The sequence below is a fragment of the Anas platyrhynchos genome, chromosome Z (genome assembly GCF_047663525.1).
Source record: "Anas platyrhynchos isolate ZD024472 breed Pekin duck chromosome Z, IASCAAS_PekinDuck_T2T, whole genome shotgun sequence".
Taxonomy (NCBI): Eukaryota; Metazoa; Chordata; class Aves; order Anseriformes; family Anatidae; genus Anas; species Anas platyrhynchos.
This window is the reverse complement of record NC_092621.1, coordinates 27,789,448-27,812,428: the sequence shown is the minus strand read 5'-3', so window position 1 is coordinate 27,812,428 and position 22,981 is coordinate 27,789,448. Positions and strand designations below refer to the sequence as shown.

At 38.1% G+C, this 22,981-nt stretch overlaps 1 protein-coding gene across 1 annotated transcript in view; it reads right to left on the bottom strand.

Annotated features, from left to right (window-relative positions):
* Positions 1-22,981, bottom strand: part of MRPS27 (mitochondrial ribosomal protein S27) — a 43,735-nt gene that overhangs the window by 6,002 nt on the left and 14,752 nt on the right. The window contains exons 5-9 of the mRNA XM_027446349.3: positions 7,615-7,729; positions 7,022-7,100; positions 5,638-5,753; positions 3,224-3,326; positions 1,266-1,408 (exon numbers count right to left, since the gene is read on the bottom strand). Coding sequence (XP_027302150.2) covers positions 1,266-1,408; positions 3,224-3,326; positions 5,638-5,753; positions 7,022-7,100; positions 7,615-7,729 — 556 coding nt within the window. The remainder of the gene's footprint in view (positions 1-1,265; positions 1,409-3,223; positions 3,327-5,637; positions 5,754-7,021; positions 7,101-7,614; positions 7,730-22,981) is intronic.

The window sequence follows — 22,981 nt, the reverse complement described above, 5'->3', positions numbered from 1 at the left end:
TTATACTGCTACCTAAAATCCAAATCAGGCCACAAATCTCTTCAGGGAAGTTCCTGTGTAGCTCTAATGGTTAGTGCTTTTTGGACTCTTTTACTGGATTTGTACAGAAACGCAGCAATAGCGAATAGCCAGCAACAACTTTATTTTGCAAATTCTTAAATGACAGATGTAATTGAACTCTGCAGCTTAAGCTCCTCACTGAATAAAGTAAAACATTTCTGCAAAGAAAGCATTGCTGCACGTTACTGGAGATTACTATTTTTACAGTTATCAGTACAAACACAGATCTAAAGGATGTTACAAGACTTGATGTACCTGGCTGCATGTTATGTTACACAGACAGATGCAACCTTGTTTCAGCACTAGGATGTTTGTCTATAACCCAGATCCCTGAGAAGTCCCTTAATTTGCCGAGAGTTTATAGGCAGAAAAAAATCACCAATTTATTAGGCTGAAATCTTCAGACTTGGGAGTAAAAAAGAAAACTGCTGAACCACACCCAAAGAGAGAACTCTAAATAGTGTGGGTCTCAGATGTGATGCTTCCTTCCCTGCCCTACCCAGTTATTACACAGAGCTGCTTCTGACTATGCAGCATTAGGAGGACCTGTTCAGCAGTGACCTGGCCTTTGTACATCAAGAAAAAACACCAGAAAGCCCTTCAGTGCTGTTTTTATGCACCACACCATGTAGTTTCCTGAATTATTGCACCCAAGCTGGCTGGTTCCAGGAGCAGCGTGAAGCCCCCATAGCACTCCTAATAATAAAGTCCATTCATAAGAGCTGACCTCACAAACAGACCAAATCCATTTATCGTTCCTATCACAGGCACTACAACCCTTCTAGAAATCACCCTGCCCTGTTTCTGGACCAGTATCACTCAGGACATGATTCCACATGAAAGGACACATGGAATTAGCCAGGAGAGGTACAAGATGTGACATTTCATCTTCAGGTATGCCTCTGAGAGAGCTGGGAAAGTACCTTGGGGGGGCATGCGGCGTAAAACATAAATGGCTTGTGGCAACAGTAGACACTCGCTCCCAAGGACATGCCAATAGACATCTTTGCTGGCTTGTTAACTGAAGCCATGCTTCTGCTCTAAATGTTACTTCCCCTCCTGTCTTCCAGAGACCTCTGAAATATTACTAGGGTTGTAAAGGTCTCCTATCTTCCCATTAGCAAGACAAGTAATTTATAGGTTTTACTGAAGTTTGGCTAGTGTGGAATTGCTTGTGTTACACAGGTTATAGTCTTCAGACTTACTGCTTCTTTGCAGATTTTGATGTCTCCTGGCAATGAAGCCACATTCTCCATCACTTGCAAGGCTCTATTCAAGTATCCAGGTGTCCACATCAGTGGCATTAGGTTGTAAACAGCTCTTAAACCTTTATTCAGCTCCACTTTCCCTGTGATAAAACAATACTTAGTTTAGTAATTGAACACTCAAGTTCTAAGGTAATCTATAAGGATTGGTTCTGTTCTCTAAGTGAAAGCAAGTTTCCAGGCTTCTGTGGTAAATAAAGACACAAAGCTGCTGTGACAGAATTGTTTTCTTGTTTTGTTAAAGAGCCTTCTTTTTGCCAGCTTCAGGACTCTTACCCGTTTGTCCCTGTTTGTTTATTGTTCCTCCCCATTTTCTCCCCCTCATCTGTACATTTTGCCCATACAGAAAAGTGGAAAAATGGCCAGGCTTCCTGGTTGTCTGGCACAGTGTCAGCATCTCTGAAGATCTCAGACAAGTAACTGTTTAGCGTTCATGGACTCACTGTGCAGTATCTGTATGCTAAATGTGAGAGGCAGGACTCACACCCATGGTGTTTAGGGTCTGCTCACACATGTACCAAGGCCAGATCATATGAGACTTAAAGCATATGCTCTACTTAACTGTACAGCTCATTATTCTTATTTCTAGTTGGAACTTCCTTAAAGAAAAGATGGGAGACCTGCAAAAATGGAATTCTGGTTCTCAATTTGGAGCACCCTGTGCACCAAGGTCTTCATGACTCTAGCAGGACCTATGATGCATAGCACCACTGACAACCTAGCTTTTCTTCTGAGGGTGACAGTAAAGACTACAAAACTTCTGTTCTACATAATGGGGAAAATGTACATGACGTTTTAGTTGGTGAGTATTAATGTGCTATGACTGTCACTCTAAGCTCTTGATTTTGTCATTGCCAACACTAAAAAAAACACACTTCAGTGTAGCTTTTAAGAGTTATCCATCCAAGTCTCACTTTAATTTAAACTCTGGCTCTAAGAATGCAAACTGTGAAAACACACCTTACTCTTCACCACAGGGAAAAGAACACTTTAGGAAAAGCAACGTAGCAACTGCACAAAGCTTAAGGACTATGGACAAATTAAAATAGCTAAGGTGCGTTAGGCCACTCTGTGCCTGAAGACATCTTTCACTCTTTCAGAGGTCGGTTCCATTAGTGCTGGCAAGACTGTGGAATATGTGACATAACAGCAAATAGCTTTTGATCTACTCAATGTCAATGTCATGGAACAAGTACTACTGCTCACAAACAGTGAGTACATTTGTGAAATACAGCCGCTACTCAACCCATTTTTATGACACAAAACCTATACCAAACTGAATGCCAATTGTACAGTGAATTCCCTATCTCTATCAGTATCTCTGCTTGATAACAAATAGCTCCACTGAAATTCAGGTTTCCAACTGATTTTAATGTTTATCCTCTTTTTTCAATGAAAACGAGGTTTTCATTTTACAGTCATGATAAATCAGAATCAGCATCCTAACTCTGTCACTATCCATTGTATTCTAAAGTCACATTTTAAGAATGTGTCCTCTTATTATTATCCGGAATAAATTCTAGAATAAAAGATAATGCTGTATTGGAACAATTGAAAACATAATGAAAATTTTTAAATTAATTGATTACTTCTACTGTTTTTCAGTGTGCAGTCTCTGTAATTCTTGGTATGTAAAGATGATCTTAAGAAGTTAATAAACTCTAACTAGAAAAAGAACACATTGTCTATTACCATAGATTTGTTCTACAAAACTGTCTTGTGGGATTTTATCAGGAAAATGTGTTGGTCCACACACAAACAAACCCTACTGCTAAGAATGTTTTCCTTCATTCAGTCTTAACTCTGAAACTGTTTAACTTTTTTAATAAAGCAAAGGCACAAATTTATTTCATCCAGCAGCAATAAGAGGGAAAATAACAACTGTGAGTAAAACTTACCAAGAAATGCGTAACCATACAGCTGGGAGCTAAATCCCACAGTGTTTGTTTGCTTTAGTCCTGTAAGCAGCAGTGATGCACCGAGATTTCTCTCCTCTTCCCACTGCAAATAATTTAAATTAAGATGTAAACTAAGTACATGTTCCTTGACAAACACTAACAAAAATACTGCAGTAACCAAAGGCAGCACATGGCCTTCATCACATCTTACTAGAAAAGTACAGAATCATTAAACATGTCCATTGTTCAGAGTTACAGTACACACAACCTGAAGAACAGTATATTTATAATAAAGAACACCTCTTTCCAGAAGACAGTAAAATGTCAGAAAACAAAACTATGTGGCTTCCATACTGGAGCAGTCCTTTCTTTTAAGCAGGTGGTAAGATGCATTCTCCACTATCCTACACTAGAATAAAAAGTGCAGAGAGAATACGCTGCTACAGGCTGCTTCAAGTCCCAGTGAAAGCTAGAGAAGGGGACCCAGTAAGGAAGGACATTAAAACCACAAGAGTGGTGTGAATTTTGTTTTACTGTGGGATAGTACAATACAAGGCCAGAGAAGTAGAGACTTCAAGGATACACATATTTTCTCAGCAAATGAAAGAAGCTGAACAACTCCCCTTGTGAAGAAACTGGGGAAGATATAAAAGACAGTAGACTGGAGGAAGTCTGCTTCTCTAATACACAGATTTTGTTGCAGAGTACTTTAAGCACCTTGTTGTTACCTTAAGACCTGGAACAAATACTGCTAGTGAAAGGCAGAAACTTTTTGGAAAGAAATTCCCTGGTTTAATGGAAGGAGACATCTTTTCAAGATGTGGTAATTTTTGTGTCTCCCTTCAGGTGCTATGTGAATTTGCATATAATCATCCAACATAAAACACCATCACCTAACAAGCACACAAGGTATTTGCCTGACCCAGGAAAGGCATGCAAAGGGGTAAGTCTGTTTCTTGCTGAATTCAGCATTCCTGGTGAATGTTACGAGAAAATCAGATGAAACTGGAAAAACGGGGCTTTAAAGGTCTACTTTCTTCTGGGAACTGTCCCATTTGGCTTCAAGAGCTGGAGAAGCTGCAAGCGCTTAACATTAATGCCTTTGCATTGAAAGATGGCAATCACACTGATTGTTTGCAACAGTCAAGGAGGATACTTTCTGGGGAGAGCCAAGACCAGTCAGTCTGGCTCAGCAGCGCTTACAGCAGAAATACGGAAGTTCTCTATCACCTGTGCTAGGGACTAATACAGTCAGATTGTCCATGATTCAGTTTTCAAAGTTAAAAAACATTTTGGAAGGCTGCTGGACCCTAAGCTATAGTGGTCAAGGCCCTGTCTGCAACAGGACACTGGCTGACTTGTCTTGCACCTTGGAAAGAAGGAACAGGGATTTTCTGTCTACAGCCATTCCTAAATTAGCCACAGGAAAATGGTACTGAGCATTACGAGGTGTTGAATGGTACTCTGTTTGGTGCATACATATAAAAATATGGCTTATTGCAGACCTTGAATGGGGTTATTTCAAAATGCATATTAAATACATCACAGCTGTAGAAATAGGCTTGTCTTTTAATGTGTTGTATGTCCATACCACCCTTGCTTCCATATTCTGCTTTCGTAACATATTACACATATCGGCAAGTGCCTGTCTTTGCAGTAAGGACACAAACATAGACAAACACAATGGGAAAAACAGATTTTAGTCCCTCTGCTTTTCATATATAAGTGATCAAGTATACTTGAGGAATGGAGGGGAGAAGATCAAATGCACGGTTTCTATAGTGAAAACTGAAATTACAAGTCAATCGATTAAAATCTTAAGGCACTGGCCTTAACGTTTTAGAATATGTTTTATTTAAGACAAATTGAGGTTTCTAGTACTTTTTGAGGATGAGAAGGTAGAATAGTGCCATTTCCAAGAACCTGAATTGTCATGTTGGCCTTAAACAAGAGAGATATGAATAGGAAAGCCTAACCCAGTCTGAAGACAGGAGCGATTTTATTTTTAAATATTTCAAAAAATTAACAGAAACAAAGCCAAATGGCGTAGTGAAATTCCTAGTGAAAATCTTTTGTACTTCTGAAGCATCAACCCTACCAAGTTATAATGGCAAGCAATACCATTGAAGTGGACATACGCCACATCTGAAAATCCTGACACACCCTCCCTTTCAGAGAAAGGAGCTACTAAAAATGATGACAAGTTATTTGCTGGCTTTCATCTTCTGTTGCTTTTTTTTTTTTTTCTCTTCTTTCTTCTGTAGTTTTCAAAATAATGAAAAAACTTGGAGCACTTCAATTTTTAGGTAAACTTAGGGTAAATAAATACATTCACAACTGAATGCCCAGCTGACTGCAACACAATACTTGGAAAGAGAAGCTCTAAGTATCATTTTTGACTGTGATCAGCTTACCGTATGTTCAGACTTGGTTGCCAGGTACTGGTATAAAACATAAAGAGAAAGAAGCTGTGTTGAGAAGTCATCAAAACTTTCTTGCAGCATGATCTCTGTTACTACTGACAGAGCATCTACGGTGGAAACAGATACATAATTAGTCAGTGGAAATTTTCACATCTCCCTTCTTTTGCATCCACTGGTGCTCAGTGATGCTTTACTGTTGCAGTACATTTTGAAGTAGCTACGGAGGAAGTTAAAGATTTCTTATGACTAGCAGTAGAAAATAAGTCTTATCCATTTGGGTTATACTAACATGCTATGAGAAGAAGGAAGAATTGATTGAATTACATGAGACAACAACAAAGAAGCTTTCTAAACTCATCTTAGCTCAATGCTTTCTGACTTCAATAGCCTCTTCTCAGCCCTTCAATCATTAACATTTAAAAAAAAAAAAAAACTTTGAAAATTTGTTCTTGTGTTTTGATTACAAGCAAGAGAAAGCTGGCTAAAACTAATTGCCCTCAAGGTGACAGTATAGTACAATGGAGAAGAAATGTTGTCACAGATCACCCATAGCATTCACTGTATTCAGCAAACAGTGCTCTCGAGAAGCTCCACAGGGAGTTGCAGTAACACTCCCTGTCAGGAAGGACAGTTTGTTAAATAGAAGGCCTTGAGCCTGTCAGAGAAAAGAAGTATGGATGTAATAATGAGGAATTCACAGATGGGGGCCTCTCAAAATAAAATAAGTATTAACTTGCCATTTAGCAATACTTTCATGACAAAAGCAACAGACAAGTCCTTCTACAACTCTATTTTCTCTGTCATTTGTTTTGCAGAAGGTTTATGCAAAGAAAAGCTCACTGCAAGTCTACAGTACCAGAAAACCTGCAGTGAAATGAAAACCTTAAATATTTGTCATCAAACATGAGAGGATTATTCTTCTCAGCACTTCAACAGTCAACAGTGAAAGGCACCTCAACATGGCCATTCAACACAGCTGTCTCTCTTCAGTGACAGATAGAAGTCTAGACAAACAGCTCAGATTAGATGTAAACCATTCAAAAAGCTATACAACATACCAAATTCTCACTAGTAACTTCAAACATAATGTTAACATGTAAACTGGAAATCTGAAAGTTGGAGAAGATAGCTTACATTTGGAATAGGATTAATCATGGTAGAAATACTCTGAATTGCCTATTTCAAAATTATACAATGAATAAGATCACAACAAGAGGGATATATAAATATGTAGAAAAGTAGTTTACATAAGGAAAGAAAGTGTGGTTTCAAGGTGACCAGAGAAAATATGGCTAGAAGTTTTTAACTCAAAGAAAGGCTCTGTGGATTTAATAGCACACATATGGGGATGCAGAGTAGCTATATATTTTCTTACCTTCATATTTCTTCTGCTTTAAAAAACAATCCAACAAAATATTGAATGTAAAATTATCTGGGAAAATTCCATACTGAACCTGAAGAGAGAACAAAAAATGAATGTGAAAATTTGCTGTTCAGATCTTCCAAAGCATAGTGCTGCAGGTATGAGAAAGATCAGTACCATGGCATTTCACACTGGTGCAATATGACAGTTAGTCAGGCAATTTAAGAAGCTTATTAACTCTGCTCCTGTGACGTTGGCCTATTAACTTTCAATGTACTGGATTTGTTTTACATTTTATCTGGGTCTTTGGGACCAGGAGAGGCACTGCCTATTGGGATTTTTATGTCCCTCCTGTATTTAGCAGGCTTTGATGCCAGCACTATTTAAAAACAAAAACCTTCAAGGGAGAAGAAGGGAAACAAAACCTAAATTTTTCAGCTGTAGCTGAAATTCGGGTCAAACATCAATTTTTGTTTTGACAATGAAATATCTGAACATAAAAACTGCAATATCCATACCTGGCTGTAATACAGATTCCAGGTTGGCCACACTTGCCTCATAGACCCGATCAAATATAGTCATTGCTTTTCCTTGTAGAAACTTACCTTGTTTTTTAATGTGTATAAGGCTTTGTCTTGTGCACCATATTTTAAGCACTGTCTGATCCAACTGTGGATGGTCCAATCTCTCAAGTACCAGCAATTTGGACTATGCCGAAACCTAAAGGAAAATAAAAGTCCAGGACTCGGATACAGCACTCTGTTCTCACAGGAAAAAAAATCTACGAGCAACATTTTGTGTTTCAGTACCTCTGCCCTTCATGATCTCATACATAAATCTGTATTTCACTTTATAGTCAGTCAATTATTGCTCTCCAAAGAGCACTAGATAGCCCTTTCAGTAAAAGAAACAAAACTCTGATATACTTTAATAGTGTGTAGGACGAGAGAATATGACCTTTTCACAAATGCAAAATATTTTAAACTCACTTTCCAGAAAGCCTACTGCTTTTTCCCTGATGAATATGATACAATAATAGCTTGGTATAATTTATAAAGGCAACTGAGATTGCTATAAACACTATAGTACTCTTTAACCTTGCCCTCATCATGTAACATTGTACTGTTGCTGGCCTCTTCAACAAGCAACACTGCTCCATGACTTACAACATCAGCAAGTGTCAGAATTACATCAAAATACTGCTGCCTTTGAACCTTCACAGCCTGTGTAGTCTGGTATCTCCCCAACACTTCAACTCATGCTTCTTTTGAAACACTTCAGAATTCACTGTGCCTCTGCCTCCTCAGACTGCTGCAGGCTTCATTTGTATTTAGAAATGCTTCATCAGTGAGGTATGCCTCACGCACTGGGAAACTCTGCTGGAGACCCTTCCCCTGCCCCCTGCATCAGCTGCACTAGCGTTGTTCCTCATGGACATTTTTTTAATTAGCTCAGAGACACCTCATGTCATGGCTTCAGCAGTGTTCCTAGGCAACCTACTCTACTGCTTAACCAATTTGTAAAATTAAATACTTGAAGTTCAGCCTCTTTTGTTTTGTCCTTATTTAGCCATATACACTTTGCTTTGTATTTGGAAAAGAAGTGACTAAAAGCATATGGAGCTTTATCTTTGGCAAAGACTCTAAAAGCAATTAAGAATCCAATGGTAGGAACTGCTGCCTTGATCCTGTGCTGAATTTCACACCCCAGCGCCAATAGATACATGCAACCTTTCTCAGTTCAAATTGTATGCATGAAAAACAGGCTCAGTACCCAGCACAGCGCTGAGTGCCACTTCCTGTAGAAAACGTAGATGACTGAGCTGGGCTCATGTGCAGATGCTTGCAGCCTCAAGCCAAGCTGCAGCACCATTTAGAGGCAGGGTTGGCTCTTCCATCTGAGTGAGCATGCTTTCCAGAACATTTATCAGATTAACGTGGCCACCAACTCTCTTTTTCCCCCCCAGTGAATCTCTGCATATTGTATCCCATGGCTAAGGGCTACACAGATCGCCAAGCTTGGAAAAGCATTTGAGTCTTCCGCATCCAGAAGACTTCAGTGCCAAAAGCAGAGCTATACAACTACACGAAGTCTAAATACACTACTCTTTAAGCAGCACATAAAACCTCTCCCTTAAATTAGAATTTAAGGGAAAAAGAAAAGCATGCTTTGAATATTAAATTATGAACATCCATTTTCTTGCTCTAATTGCTTTCCATTTTCTTCCCTCTGGAATTCAAATACTGGGAACAGCAAGAATATATATTTGCTTTCATTAAAGTCCTGTTTCAATAATGCTTACAGGAAGCATCAATTACAGGCATTTGAATTTAATCATATTTTGATGAAACAATCATCTAATTGCTACAGACTGTTTCACCAGCCATTTAAGATGGGTCAGAGTGCAACACTGGTACCCAGCAACAAAGCCACCAGGATCTTTTCAAGTTGCTTCATTAAATGGTTAATATTGTTTCAGAAGTGGAAAAAACAATCTTACAAAAACGTTACACTGATGCTCTCAAAGACTGAGGCCTTTCCTTTGATATAATCTTTGGCATCCTTTCTACAAATTCGTTACATAGGAGGGAAGAAAACATTAAAAAAAAAAAAAAAAAGATTGTAATGGGTTTGAGTATTCATCTTTAAGCAAATGCATTATTTATTCTCTTGAGTACACCAGAGAGAGAGCACTCAGCATCTCATGCACCTTGGGAGTGATACAGCCTACCATAATGGGAAAAGCTTCTAGGTTCCCGACTTAAATTGCACTTGGACAGTAAAAGGTCTAAGAGGGATGTGATGAGGTCTAAGAAACATCATGAAACTGATCCTCGGTCACCACGAGTTTCTGGCAATGATATGCACAGAATTCAGTCATGTATTGTACTAACTCTTTAAAGAAGTCTTCACATGAGCTTTTAAGGCCTGGAAGAGAGTGGGCACTTGTTCATATGCACGCATGCACACAATCACAGGATCCATCATTACTATCATTACTTGTCACATAATTACTGCATGTTACTGTTAAGACCCTTATTCTTGGACTACATCTCCCATGTACTGGGTACTACTCAAACAAAAGCAAACAGCTTCTCAGCCAGAGAGTTTTCTAGTTAATTCTAATAATTCATTACAAAACAGTTGCATAGGAATGAAGAGAGGGAACTAGTGCCAAAATTGCTCTATCTCCATGTCAATAAGAATCCAATACATGTGCACACATGCACTCCCTCAGCACTATACACTTCCATTAATCCGTGATGCGGTAGAAAGAGAATTGGAAGTTATAAAGAAACAGGAACGCTTTCAACTTTAATTGTTTCTGATCCATATAATGCTGTGATGAGCTCTGTCTCTCTTCTGCTGGCTGAGAAGAGAAGCCAATAGAGTATGTTTTTACAGCTAACCTAGGCAAACTAACCAAATGTTGTGGCAGACATTTTTATTTGAAACAGAATCAGGGAAAGGAGGAGATCGCTGGTCATTTTGACAAGCATTAATGTCTTCCTCCTTCTCCATGAAACACAAAACAGGATATAATTAAGCAAAGCAATATGTTCAGAGACAGATGAAAAGACAGAAGGAAGCTAAAATTACAGAAAGCAGAAGATTCAGACTGAATTAAATAAAGGAAGCCTCTAGCAATTGCTGTGTGTTTAATAGAAAGACCAGGAGGTTATCTTGCAGATGTCTGCTGCTGAAACTCATTTTTCTGAGAACTAATAAAAACCTGAGAACAAGATTCTTATAATGGATTGAGAAGAGACAAGGAGAAACAGCTGTAATAGTATTAGGGGAGCTCACTGTTGCTACACTTTAATGTTAACAGCTGAACAATCGATATGGTGATCCTCCTTGTCACTGACCAGAAAACCTCTGTCCCCATAGAGAACAGGAAGAAGAATATTTATAAGACAAGCAGAAACTGCAATACCAAGGGCATTGTGAATATAATAGCACATGGTGCAATGGTACTAGAATTACCCTTATTTTGGAAAATGATTCAAGGGTCCAATGCAGGAACTTGATTTTCATCATTTCATACCTGTAAAATGATTACTATTACAATGTAGAAGAGATACAATGAGCATACAGCCTTAGTACAAGGCAACCAGAATACTTTTAGGCAAGCAAGTGCGCACACGCTTGCCCACAAACTGACCTGCATATCAGGCTAAGAATGCATTCCTAGTTTACTAATTCCCTGCAAAAGGCCCCACTGATGATTATTTACAGCAGTGCTGAAGTACTCATGCTGTGTAAAAGAAACTGAACAATGGTAAAGTTTATCAGATGCTGAGAATGCCTTACAGAGTGTTTTCCTGAACCAGCAAGCATGACCTATTGCTGCTCTCCCACACGGCAGAAAAGCTGAGTTACTTCCCAGCTTTTTTTTCTTTATTTTAATGGTCTTTCAAATTTGTTTGGTGCCATCAAGCGGTGATACACTCTACTGCTGCTTTCTCGTACTTTTCATTTTCAAGGGAAATAATACAGCCACACTGGGAGAGCAAAGAGAAGCACTACGGAGCCTCATTGCACCCTCTTCCCTAGATTTGGTGAAGTGTTCATTCATTGATTTTGGGGATAGACACAAATGAAGAAGATTGCGAAGAAAAATGTGCTGGGTTACACAGCAGCTGCTACTGCAGAAGTATAGTACCAGGAACAGCTCTGCTATGTGGAGGGAAAGCCAGCTCAGATCTGTTCTAGTTTTTTGCTAAGCTGATCTGAAAGTCCCTTCTTGTACTCCACAGCTTTCTTAAGTGTATGTATTCAACTCCTGGTATTGTCAGAGGCCATCCTTGTGCAATACACTATTTTTCTTTTTCTCACATCTGTGAAAAATGTTGAGGGTCCTTTCCCTTCTCCAGCATTGTCTGACCTAACAATAAAGTATTTTGTTATAATCTACACGTATGGTACACACAACTGTATGATCTCTTAGGTCTCCAAATCTCTCCAAGACATTGTAAACTTCATTTGTATTTTGCTTCGCTCATTTTTCATTTCCATTAATGAAACCATTTCCCTAAATAAAATCTCTTATACAATAATGCTTTTATGTGATACAAATGTGTTACTGTCTTCTGCTGTATTACAAGGAACTGGAAAAATTGAAACAGGAAGACACCGAGTACTCTCCATTCTTTCATTGTTTCTAATATAGATATTTTGGATGTGTTACTCTGCCTACCTCAGAGTTAAAACCTGTAAGATTCACATAATGCTTGTAGGTTCTACTCCAGGGAAGAAAGGAACCTTCCATGTGATAATCACTGCATTTAATTTAATCCATCTAGACTCCAGATCTCTCTTACTTCTTTTAGAACTAGAGAGAAATAGGAGTTTGCATGTTGGTTTGCTTTAATCAGGAGAGTGCCAGATGTCTTCTCATTCACTTCAGGTTCTGAAATCTCTGGAAGTGAAATGTAAGGAGACTTAGAACAAATAAATGCCCTACAAAATGTCTCTGAGAGCCAGGAAGAAGCGCTCTCAGTGGAAAGAATCCAAAGCCACTCCACATTTTACACAAGTCATACAGGGCTGTGAAGCTCCTTGGCAATGCCATGGTTTTTTTCTTCCCAGGCACATTTTTTTAGCTACAGCGCATAATGATCAAATGGATTCCAGGCGGGCTTAGCTTGGAAACTGGAAGGCTAAGGAAACGTCACCCAGAAATCTCCCTTTGTTTGTCATTTCAAGCCACAGGCCTTGGGAAAAATCCTCTGCATTTTAAATGGACTCAGAGGCATTGCTCATGTGTCAGTGTCAAAGACAACAGCCCTGAAAAAATCTTTGTTGACTGAAATTTCCTCTTATACATGAACGTAACTACTTTTCTACCTCTTCTTTGCCTCAATCTGGGCCTAAACCTTTCTTTGTATGTCCCCTTTTAAAAAAATCATATATAATCCTATCAGTCCTATAGGAAATACCACATATATTAACTGCCAACTCAAGCAAAAACAGAGGGAACACTCTCCTTTTGTGGTGAAATAAAAAACTCACACAGTATACATAGCGTAAGTATTTTTATCTAGATAATCACTATCTATATATTTATAGAAAGCGTATAGACACTTTCTATCAAAAGCAGCAACACAAGAGGTTTAAAAAATATATAAATCAACCATAATGAGGGATAGTCTAATCCTGTGAGACAGAATTACGCTCTTACACAAAAAGAAAAGCAGCTTGCAGACTCCCTAAAGAAAGCCCATGTTCAGCCCTTCTTTTGTTACAATTTCTATTGATTTTCCCCAATCTTTGATTTTAAACTAAATTAGCTCTTGATCGTTTCAGCTTTAAAAATAATTTTTCTAAATTAGGCTAGCTGTACCCCCATATGAATACATAGTTCTTATGTAGCATCTTTTGTTCAGGAGTTGCACAGAGCTCTAACATCACTGATGAATGCAACCTCAAAACAGATCTAAATGATCACATTTTAGACAAGAAAAAACTATAGTGCAGAAGCATATTCAAATATTAAGATGTAAAGAATGGTTTTCATATCTAGTCTTGCTTTCCAGTTATACCACATTCATCTTTTATTTCTATCTAGCCCAATGTTATGGTTTTCTTTGTTTCTTAACCGTTTTGCTTGGTAAAAGCACCCAAACTGCTACATACTGCCATATACAAAGTCATATACTTTTAGTAGAAATACATACTGTACTTTAGAAAGTCTAGGGATATTGCTTTGGTCATCACCCTCTCCTAATGACTGAAGGGACAGAATTCACCTCTCAGTAGCGTCAACACACCTATTGCACTGCTCAAAACCCTACTATACTAAAAGCTCAGCTTTGCAATGTCTTTTTAACAATGACTACCATGCACATCAATAAACCATATGGTGGCTAGGATCTACTCTGTCCTTTACTGACCTACCTGCTTTTTTGACAGACAATTCTTAATTAACAAATGGAAGCTGAATTTCTCTTAGAAAAAGCATTTGTGCCCATTGTTATCAACTTCCAGCACTGCATCACTAAATGATCTTCTTCCTCTTGATGGATTTAAGGCACTCTTGTGATTAAACTACAGGGAACAACATAAATACATTAAAAAGAAAAAAGCAAACAGTCATAAAGCCCTAAATATATGCTATACATTTCATAATAATATATGACTAGAGAAGGAGTTTACTCCAGCACAAAAGAAATGCTTTACTTGTACATAAACAGAGAAAAGAATCACCACAAAAGAAATGGTAACAGTAACAGATCCAGAGCCTGCAGCGAAGTCTCAAGCTATTTCTCAGCTCTGAAAATTACCTGAATTATTTATCTGTCCTTCCCTCCACTGGCAGTGAATGTTAGCAGAACCGGAGCAGAGCAGCTCTTCCAATCTCCTGCCATTAGGCTACACCAGGCAACCCTAAATCCCTCTAGAATCATTTGCAAAGTGCAGAGAGGAAAACTCCTTCAGACAACTTTATCAGCCTCAGTATCCTACAGACTTGCTATGAACGCCTCAAAACTTTATACTAACTAGCTCATAACTGAAGTGAAAAAGTGAAGGCCATAGCCCAGGCTCAAACAACATCCTCAGGACAACATCTCTGGACACTTTGTCCCTAGGAAAACCGCTCTGGGCTGCTAAACATATTTGTTAAAAAGCTCCTCAAACTTCCATGTTGATTCAAAATACTCCAGAACTACACGTTCACCAGGACAGCAATGGAAGTTCACTTCACAAAAGAACAATTGTTTCCAGCATAAGTCAGGTTTTCTTTGGTATGGTGCTTGTGTGAACATGCTCCCTATACCACAAGCTGGCAAAACAGGACATCAGTTATGGGCCTTGTCTAGCTAGAAACTAGATGTGTTAATATCTAAAATTTTCAGTATAAACATGGTTTCTGTGCTTAAAGCATAATGCTTAAACAAGTCAAGTTATAGGGAAGGTTGCCAGCCAGTTCACTGAAGCTAAAATTGGCCTCTTCAGGATCCCCAGGGTGACTGGTAAAGAAAAGAACACTGTGGCAGTATACATGTAAATACTACTGCTGAGAAAAGGTGGTGGTATCCAGTTTAGTTTCATGCAGTAAATAAAACAAGGTCATTTTACCAAAATTCAGAAGTTTTACTGCAAACATGAACTATGAAGCAAGTAATCCCTATTTTTGCCTTACTCCTTTTATGACCAAGATAGAACGATGAAGAAGTGGACAGCATATGAGATTTGTTCTGCTTCTTGTTTCTTAGAGACACAACTCCAACAAAAAAAAAAAAAAACAAAAAAAAAACACAGAACAAGCAGATGCTTTAATATAGTGTTCTTTATTTTTCTCCTCTTAAGATAGTACAGTGTCTTGTAATCCATTACCTTCCACCTCTCCCGGTGCTTTTGGAAAAGACAAGCAGGAAAAACAGATTTTCTTCTCAGTCTCATGAAGTATCCATGCTACTCCTACCACAACACTGAAATTCACTTAAGAAGCAGCAGTTAATAAGAAACTGGAGAAATCTTGTTGTTAACAGTAAGAACCATAACAAAAAGCTCAACTTTTCCCCAGTTATTGACTATAAAGGAGACAGCTTCTAGGACTTCTCTCAAAAATATTCCCAGGCTTTTACAGTTAAAACAGCTCATTTTCAATATAAATGCCATTAATAATCCAGAGATTGAATAGAGAGTATCATAGGCTGAGGAAAACATGGGGAATGATGGGGTGAGCTGTTGCTATAGTGATTCTGGTAAGATACTCTCTAGTGCTTTTCCTTGTCCCCATGCAACTATAATGAAGTCTAGTATCAAGCCAACACTTGCATTAATTATATCTTTTCCTGGTATCCTGGCATAGAAAAACACAGCTAGTAAGAACTGTAAAACACAATAGATTTCTTACTTGGAGTAAAATTTTGAACCTCAGCAATTTCTAAGTGTGTCACATTAAAACTTTCTGTGTTAAAACTCAAAAAAAAATTTGCTGGAATCTTTACTAATCTATCTGAAAACTGGTTAACACAATAGCTGTAAGAAATGGCATATACATAAGTAAAGTACTGGTCAGATTGCTACCATTTTACTAGCCCAGCTATGCCTGTCATTACTTCAACTAACTTTCAGCCTCCCTGAAACTTGGTATGCAAGTTATCAAATAGACACATTTTTCGAAATGAAATGTTTGCGAAAGCCTACTTGTAATTTATAATTGCTGAAATTATTTTTGTACCTAGTTAACTATGCAGAGAGTGAGAGAGAGAGAGATCCCTCACTAAACATTGCCAGCAAGTTACTTCTCAGCAGAAAGCTAGTTCTTGATAGATGCATATTGGTAGCAAGTCTAAAAAAGTCTGTGTACCAAAATAGTAATTATGCTATGGGCTTTCTTCAGCTAAGGCTATCCAAGATTATGTCATTTTTATTGAATAAATTGCTTCAAAGCTAGTTAGATTTTTTGTTTGAAAGAATAAATACATGACTTCAGATGCCTTGGAAGACCTCCACCTTTTAGCCACTGAAATGCTAAAATGAAAATCAAACTTTTTTTTTTTTTTTTTTACTCTATCTTTACTTCAACTATTGCATTCACTTACAGTGATATTATGTTGAAGTCTGCATTCCATTAACCAAACTGGACAGAGACAAAGTACCTCAGGCTTTTCAAGCTGACAAGACAGTGACTCTAAAAAAGTTTTCTAATAGTTTTTTTCAGTGTCAGAGGGAAGTGGACAAGTTAGGATCAAAGTTCAGGAGTTTATGCCTTCCAGTGCTAAGCCTAAACTATCAGAGCACACCCCTTTCACATTACATTAAGAGGGAACGCTTTACGGGTATGCTTAAAAAAAAGCTGTCTCAAAACCAACAAAAATACAATAATGCAGGGAAAAAACAGCCTATAACTAGATGCTACTTTGACGATATTTACAAACAGCAACTTTTTAAAGGTATCTGGCATGCAGCCCTAAATTTAACCTGAGAAAAAAATAGCATGATTTTGTCAGACACCTAATTAACTGCAGCAGGAATACACATTGTAACAAGGTTGCATTCCATTTATTTTACTCAGCTTCTTAATGCTTCCCGAAATAACTCCCCAAAACCATCACAAATTAGCTTTTAACTACAGTAACATTACACTCACCAACACAACCCTTGACACGTTTCAGTTTGATCACAGTAGATCTTGCACAGATTACAAACAGTGTGTTCCACTGGTTTGACTATCAAAAGCTACAGTACGAATGCATCTGAGCCAAACAGATTTTCAATTCTGCAGAGTTGTTCAGCCTCACACTGCATGCAATTAAAGCAAAGAAGAAGCTGCTGGCAAGACAGCACTGCAGGAACACAAATAACTGAATGAGTCCTACTGGTCAATTTAAGTAAGGGAAGAGCCAAACTTTATGTTTGCTGCCAAATATTTCACAAATGGAATCTGTACAGTCCAGGTTTCACCTTTTCAGATGTGCTGTCATAGTTCTATGGTTCAACATAACCTGATTTTAACCTGCTACCTGTGCCCTTACCATTCTTACCTGCTATAGTCTGATTTTCTTGTGCACTGCTGTCGTTTTGCACTCCATGAGCAAAAGGGAGGCAAAGCTACATCATAAGCTCATGGAAAACAAACACAGTTTCCACATAAAACATCAATACCTGCTACAGAGGGGACAAATCACCTGATGCTGAATTCCAGTTTCAACCACAGCCAAAAAGATCACTTGTATACACTATTTCCAAAAAGCAAACCACAGGTCCATAGCCTAGTCTTAATGTTAGAAGCACCTGATCAGGCCAAAAATATACTTGAAGGCCAACAGCTCTCCTCAAGTCCCACCCTGATCTAAGTTGCTACTGGGCAGTCCACTATGAATCCATCTAAATTTCATGTAGCGTCTCAATGAGCAACAGCTTGTTTCCTGAGAGAAGAGAAGCAATGAAAAACAAACATCTGTGAACCCTTCATGACATTATCTTTAACTGTTCCCTAACAACAGGACAGTAAGTTATTCAGTCCCAGCAATTCAGAGGGTAAATTCTAGCTAGTGTATCTCTCAGCATATAAAAACTCTTCCATGCTCTATGAGACAGGATTGTCCTTCATTCCACTGCATATAATGTCAAGCACATGGAATAGTAAGCAAATTAAGGATAAACATGGCAAAACTGACTCAACCAATTTGTCAGGCAGTTTGAAATTTGTGGTCTCTTACCACCTTTGTGATTGCTTCAGATCGCTCTTTTCAGAAAAATACTGTACTGTCAGATCTATTACTTAAAGAGAAATAGTAGGTTCCTCACTTCAAATACGACATGTACAGTAGGATAAATGTTCCCTTGTGTGGGTAGGTAAAAGATGCACCTTACATGAGGCTGTGAGACTCAAAACTGGGAAAGGACTCCAAAATACAAAGGGGTATTTTGTAGTGCCTTCCCTTTTGGAATAGAAACACAGCCAAGACTGATGGTTACAAACAAAACACAGTACTGGCATTGCTGATGTACAAAATGTGATGTACTTTGTGATGAGCAAAGTACTTGATGCAAACCCACATACACCCTGCCAATGTTGTAGTAGCCTACTCAGATCTTGTTTTCAGGCTCTGAACTGACGTTTACAAGCATTCACTTCTCTCCAGCACTCACACTATAGGAGGCTTATGTATGTACGTCATGTTACCAGATGCACATGAGAACAGAGAAGACAGAAAACAAGGAAAAACACTACAACTGTGTGCAGTTATGTACCTGATGTGTTCCACTCCTTTCTTTAAATTATTTTTATTCCTCCAGAGAATCATGACTTTCAAAAGAGACCAGCAGTACTTCACATGAGATGCAGTTGCTGCTTCACAATTTAACCAGGGAAATCTGTGAAAAGGGTTGATCATTGCACGATAGTAATTCAATGGAAGACAAAGAAAGGAACCCCTTTGCAGAGAAAGCTGTGTTTACCACTCTTGCTGCAAAGGCTTTTCTGTCATACCCTCGCAGTAATTGCTGTACTTTGTCCACTCCCTCAGAAGCACCAGCAGCCAGTCTGGCACAGACAGTACAGGCAATGGTGGATGTCCATTTTACTCCCAGCTGTCTACTGCCAGGGATCATCTATTTTGCTTCTGGTTGGATTCAGCCCTGCTCTGTTCATTCCCTAATGGAAATAAGTAGGAAGTAGCTGATTAGACTGAAGAAAGGGGCACTCTTCTCCTTTGTTAAATGAAAACAGCAGTGAAAGAGGTGAGATCAAAATTAAGTAAATGACATTTAAAGAGATTGATCAAAAAGCTGACCAGAGATTAGAGCCAGTTTTACATTCACACACCAATGCTTGGAAAAAGTTATTACTCAAAAAGGTGTAAATTTGTTTGCAAAGCCAGTTGCCAAAATATGTGCACTTTCAGCTTGACAAGCTGTACAGTGGAGAGGAAAAAAAAATATCAAAAATCCCTGTTCATTTCTCAGCAAGAGAAACAACAAGGAGTGTGTTTATTGTTTCTGCATTTACAGCTGAGAAAACAGAAGGTTGTACCAGCTGCCCTCTTGTATGCCCTTTTCCAATTTTAAAGGCAAACCAAAGAAAGCATTCATTGTTGGCTGCTTAAACATTCATTGAACTACATTCTGGGCCAAATCCTTACTTGGTCCAAAGAGACAGCACATTGTTCCCTCAGTTAAAAGGGATCTGCCTCAGTCAGCTGGGTAGCTGGCACACCACACACACACACGGATCATGAACAAGGCTAAAGCTGGGAGGTAAGGACTACAACTCTGTCACATTTCAAGGATGTGCCATCCCAGTGTCCCGCAAGACTTGTCACAGTGATGAAGATGGAAAACAAATGCTGAGATTAAGAGCAACCGTGGAGCTATTCCTGAAGCAAACAACCCCACATTTACCAGTCCCTCAGGCTTCTGAGCTAGCATAGGAAAGAGAAGATGGTGCAGCAGCTGGAGAGGCTGGGGACATGGGGCTTTAGCAATTAGGAGGTATCATGAGGTGATAGGTGGTGTTTCTAAGCATCATTATTCCCCACCACCACCCTAAAAAGAGGAGTAAGGAAAAGATTATTCTGTCTGCAAACTGAAGATTTACAAACTAAAGGACAGAGATGGAAAAAGGGGTAACCAGAACTCTGCCAGAAGGAAAATTAAAGGTAGCTGCACAGAGTGACAGGAGTGCCTGGTACAGAGAAGCACTGAAAATGCAGCTGGCCTCATTCCAGCAGACAGTATAGATATGTTATCTGGAGCATGCAGCTTTAAAAATAGCTCACTATTAAAGTAGCACTAACAAAAAATAAAAAAAGACACTGAATTCAGGTTTTTCACATGTCTACTAGGCATCTTACCTTCAGAAACTTACATCTTATTTTCTCATTTCTGGGAAAGGGAGAGAGAGAGAGAGTAACAACCTCAGAAACCACCCAAGGAAAATGTTAAGCTATGACCTTTGCTTATCAGTACCTCTATTCAATTGCAGCAAAGCATTGTTTTGTGGGTCTGTTTGTAATACAAGCTTCTCCTCTTAGGAATTGGAACACTTTTTCACAGGTACATGCTGCAGAAATAAGCATCTATGAAACTGGATAAATGTACCTGTTTATTTTTATATTTTTTCCCCTGCATTCTAATGTTTTTGGACATTCTGAATAAAATAAAAGAATGTAGTACAAATGAATCATCAGAATCAAGCAACATTGTTAGCTTTTCAAATTCCTTTATTACTGTGTCCAGAAATAAACCTACAACCCAGTGAATATAATCAGGTAATTTTTTTAATGGTTTAGTAGCTGATTGTTCACCAAACATCTACAGACCTACGGAAGCACAAACATCCATTTGTGTAACTAAAAACAGCTAGCTATTTGAAAATTAACACTTCCAATTGCTAAAGAGAGATGCAGAAGTAGATCTCTCTTCTCCCTGTCAAATAATTTTGATTTTGTTATGACCATTTTGTCCACAAACTGTTTAACAGAACAAATGAAGATCAGAGCCATGAGTGACACATTATTTCATCCTTTATCAAGGTCCCCATAATGTTCTTTCAACTTCCAAAAGCTTTCACCTGCCAGAATCTGCATCACATCTGCTATCTGTTAATTTATACTATGCAACAACATATATCAAAACCACAGAAGTTCTCAGAGCACAACATAACAGATCCCATTGGACTGTTTTACCAAACCAACTGTCTTCACTGTTGCCAGCAAAGTGGAGAACATTCTTCTTAATTGTTAGAAATCCTAGTGAGATGGTGTAAACCTTTTCTATTTGCTTGATCAGAGTGTGTTCATCTTACATGCCGTGTGGAACCTAACAAGCTTGTATACAATGATTTGTTAAAAATTAGGATCACATGGATTTTTCCTTGTATTGTATTGAATGTCTACCCTTGCTTTTGCTTAGACCACAATACAGTGCTACTGAGCTGATTAAAAAAAAAAAAAGCATAATAATTTCAAAAAAAATCAAAAATTATCAGAAAGCAACAATAGGATAGAAAGATAAATACAATTATAAACATAAAACGTTATTAGTCTTTTATTTGAATTAAGAGATCAAATAATTCTAATTCAAATCAACTTGTCTGTAGTAAAACAACTATGGTCTACAGCATGTCAATATCATTACATTATTCCTTAATGATGTAGTTCATTATTATTTTTTCTGATGTATTAATTTTGATTCAAAACAGAATAAATATTTGCACTACAAAGGAATGATGCAGGTTGATGGATACTAGAACCACCAAATTTGCAGTTCCTAAAGGAGGGATCATGGTAGCTATGAGTATAGTTGTAGACCTAATAAAAATTCAGGTTTTGTCAAAGTAATTGCAATCTTCAACATCACCTCACCGGAAAAGATTGAGGTACTGGTTAGTTCTACTTAGAAAATTTGTAACAGACAGAATTCAACAGAAACAGTAACTTCATATGCTTTTTTCTTCTGTTTACATAGTTTTGGAGCTGCTGTCTGGCACTAGCTGCCAATACTATTCAGGAGCCGTAATGGAACCTGAAGCTCCTTTCAGTGGAAGCTGGATGGGGTTAATTCTCAAGTGTATCTTTACAATTATTAGTCATCAAAGCTAGCAAATGAATAAATCTCTGCATGTGTTTGTGTTTTAGATTCTAAAGCTTACAAAAGGCTTTACTCTGTCCTGCTCATTTGTATTCAGATGAACTGCTCACTCTTTACATTTTTGGATGCAATGTAACCTCTGTCTAGACTTTCAATATTTCTAAAATACAATGCACAATTTGTCTCCAGACAGGGTTTTTGCTGGTGCAGAAACTTATGAAACAACATTCAGAATGCCACTCAATACAGCAAATATTAGCTTTATGGTATGTATAAATCAAACCATGAGACAAAACTGCCTTTTCTCCTTCAATGTGTAACAAGTACAACATTCAGTCAAGATCTAAATACTTACCCACTCACTAGACTTCAGTCTATTTCTAGTGCTATCTACTATACGGAATGCTTTGAGCTGTTGGCAAGAAAGACACTTGCTGAAATATATGCCAATTCTGTTAATATTCTTTTCTTATAGGAAAGGTAATGAAATCCTTTCTCCCAATAGTAAATGAAAAATGCATCTACATAGGATGTGGACTCAGTCAGTTCTCTTCATTTCAGAACCTGACCAGCTTTATCATCCTATTTACTCCAGAAATACCCCTTTTTTTTTCTTTTTTAACCTAAGGTTAGGATATTTATATATTGTTTGTAGAAGAAACTTTCTTCCCCCTTGTTTTAAATATGAAGGGTTTTAAAAATCCAAATGCTTGTCCCTTTAGAGCTGGCAATATTAAAACAAAACAAAACAAAACAAAAAAAAACACAACAACAACAACAAAAAATTGAATGCAAGTCTTCTGACTTTTTCTCTGCTTATATGCAGTGCCTTGAAAATTACTGTCTGGTTGCTGCCAAGCTTAAAGGAAAGATGTTACAACAGGACACATGAACTACAAAAAGCAGATGACAAAAGATCTGTGT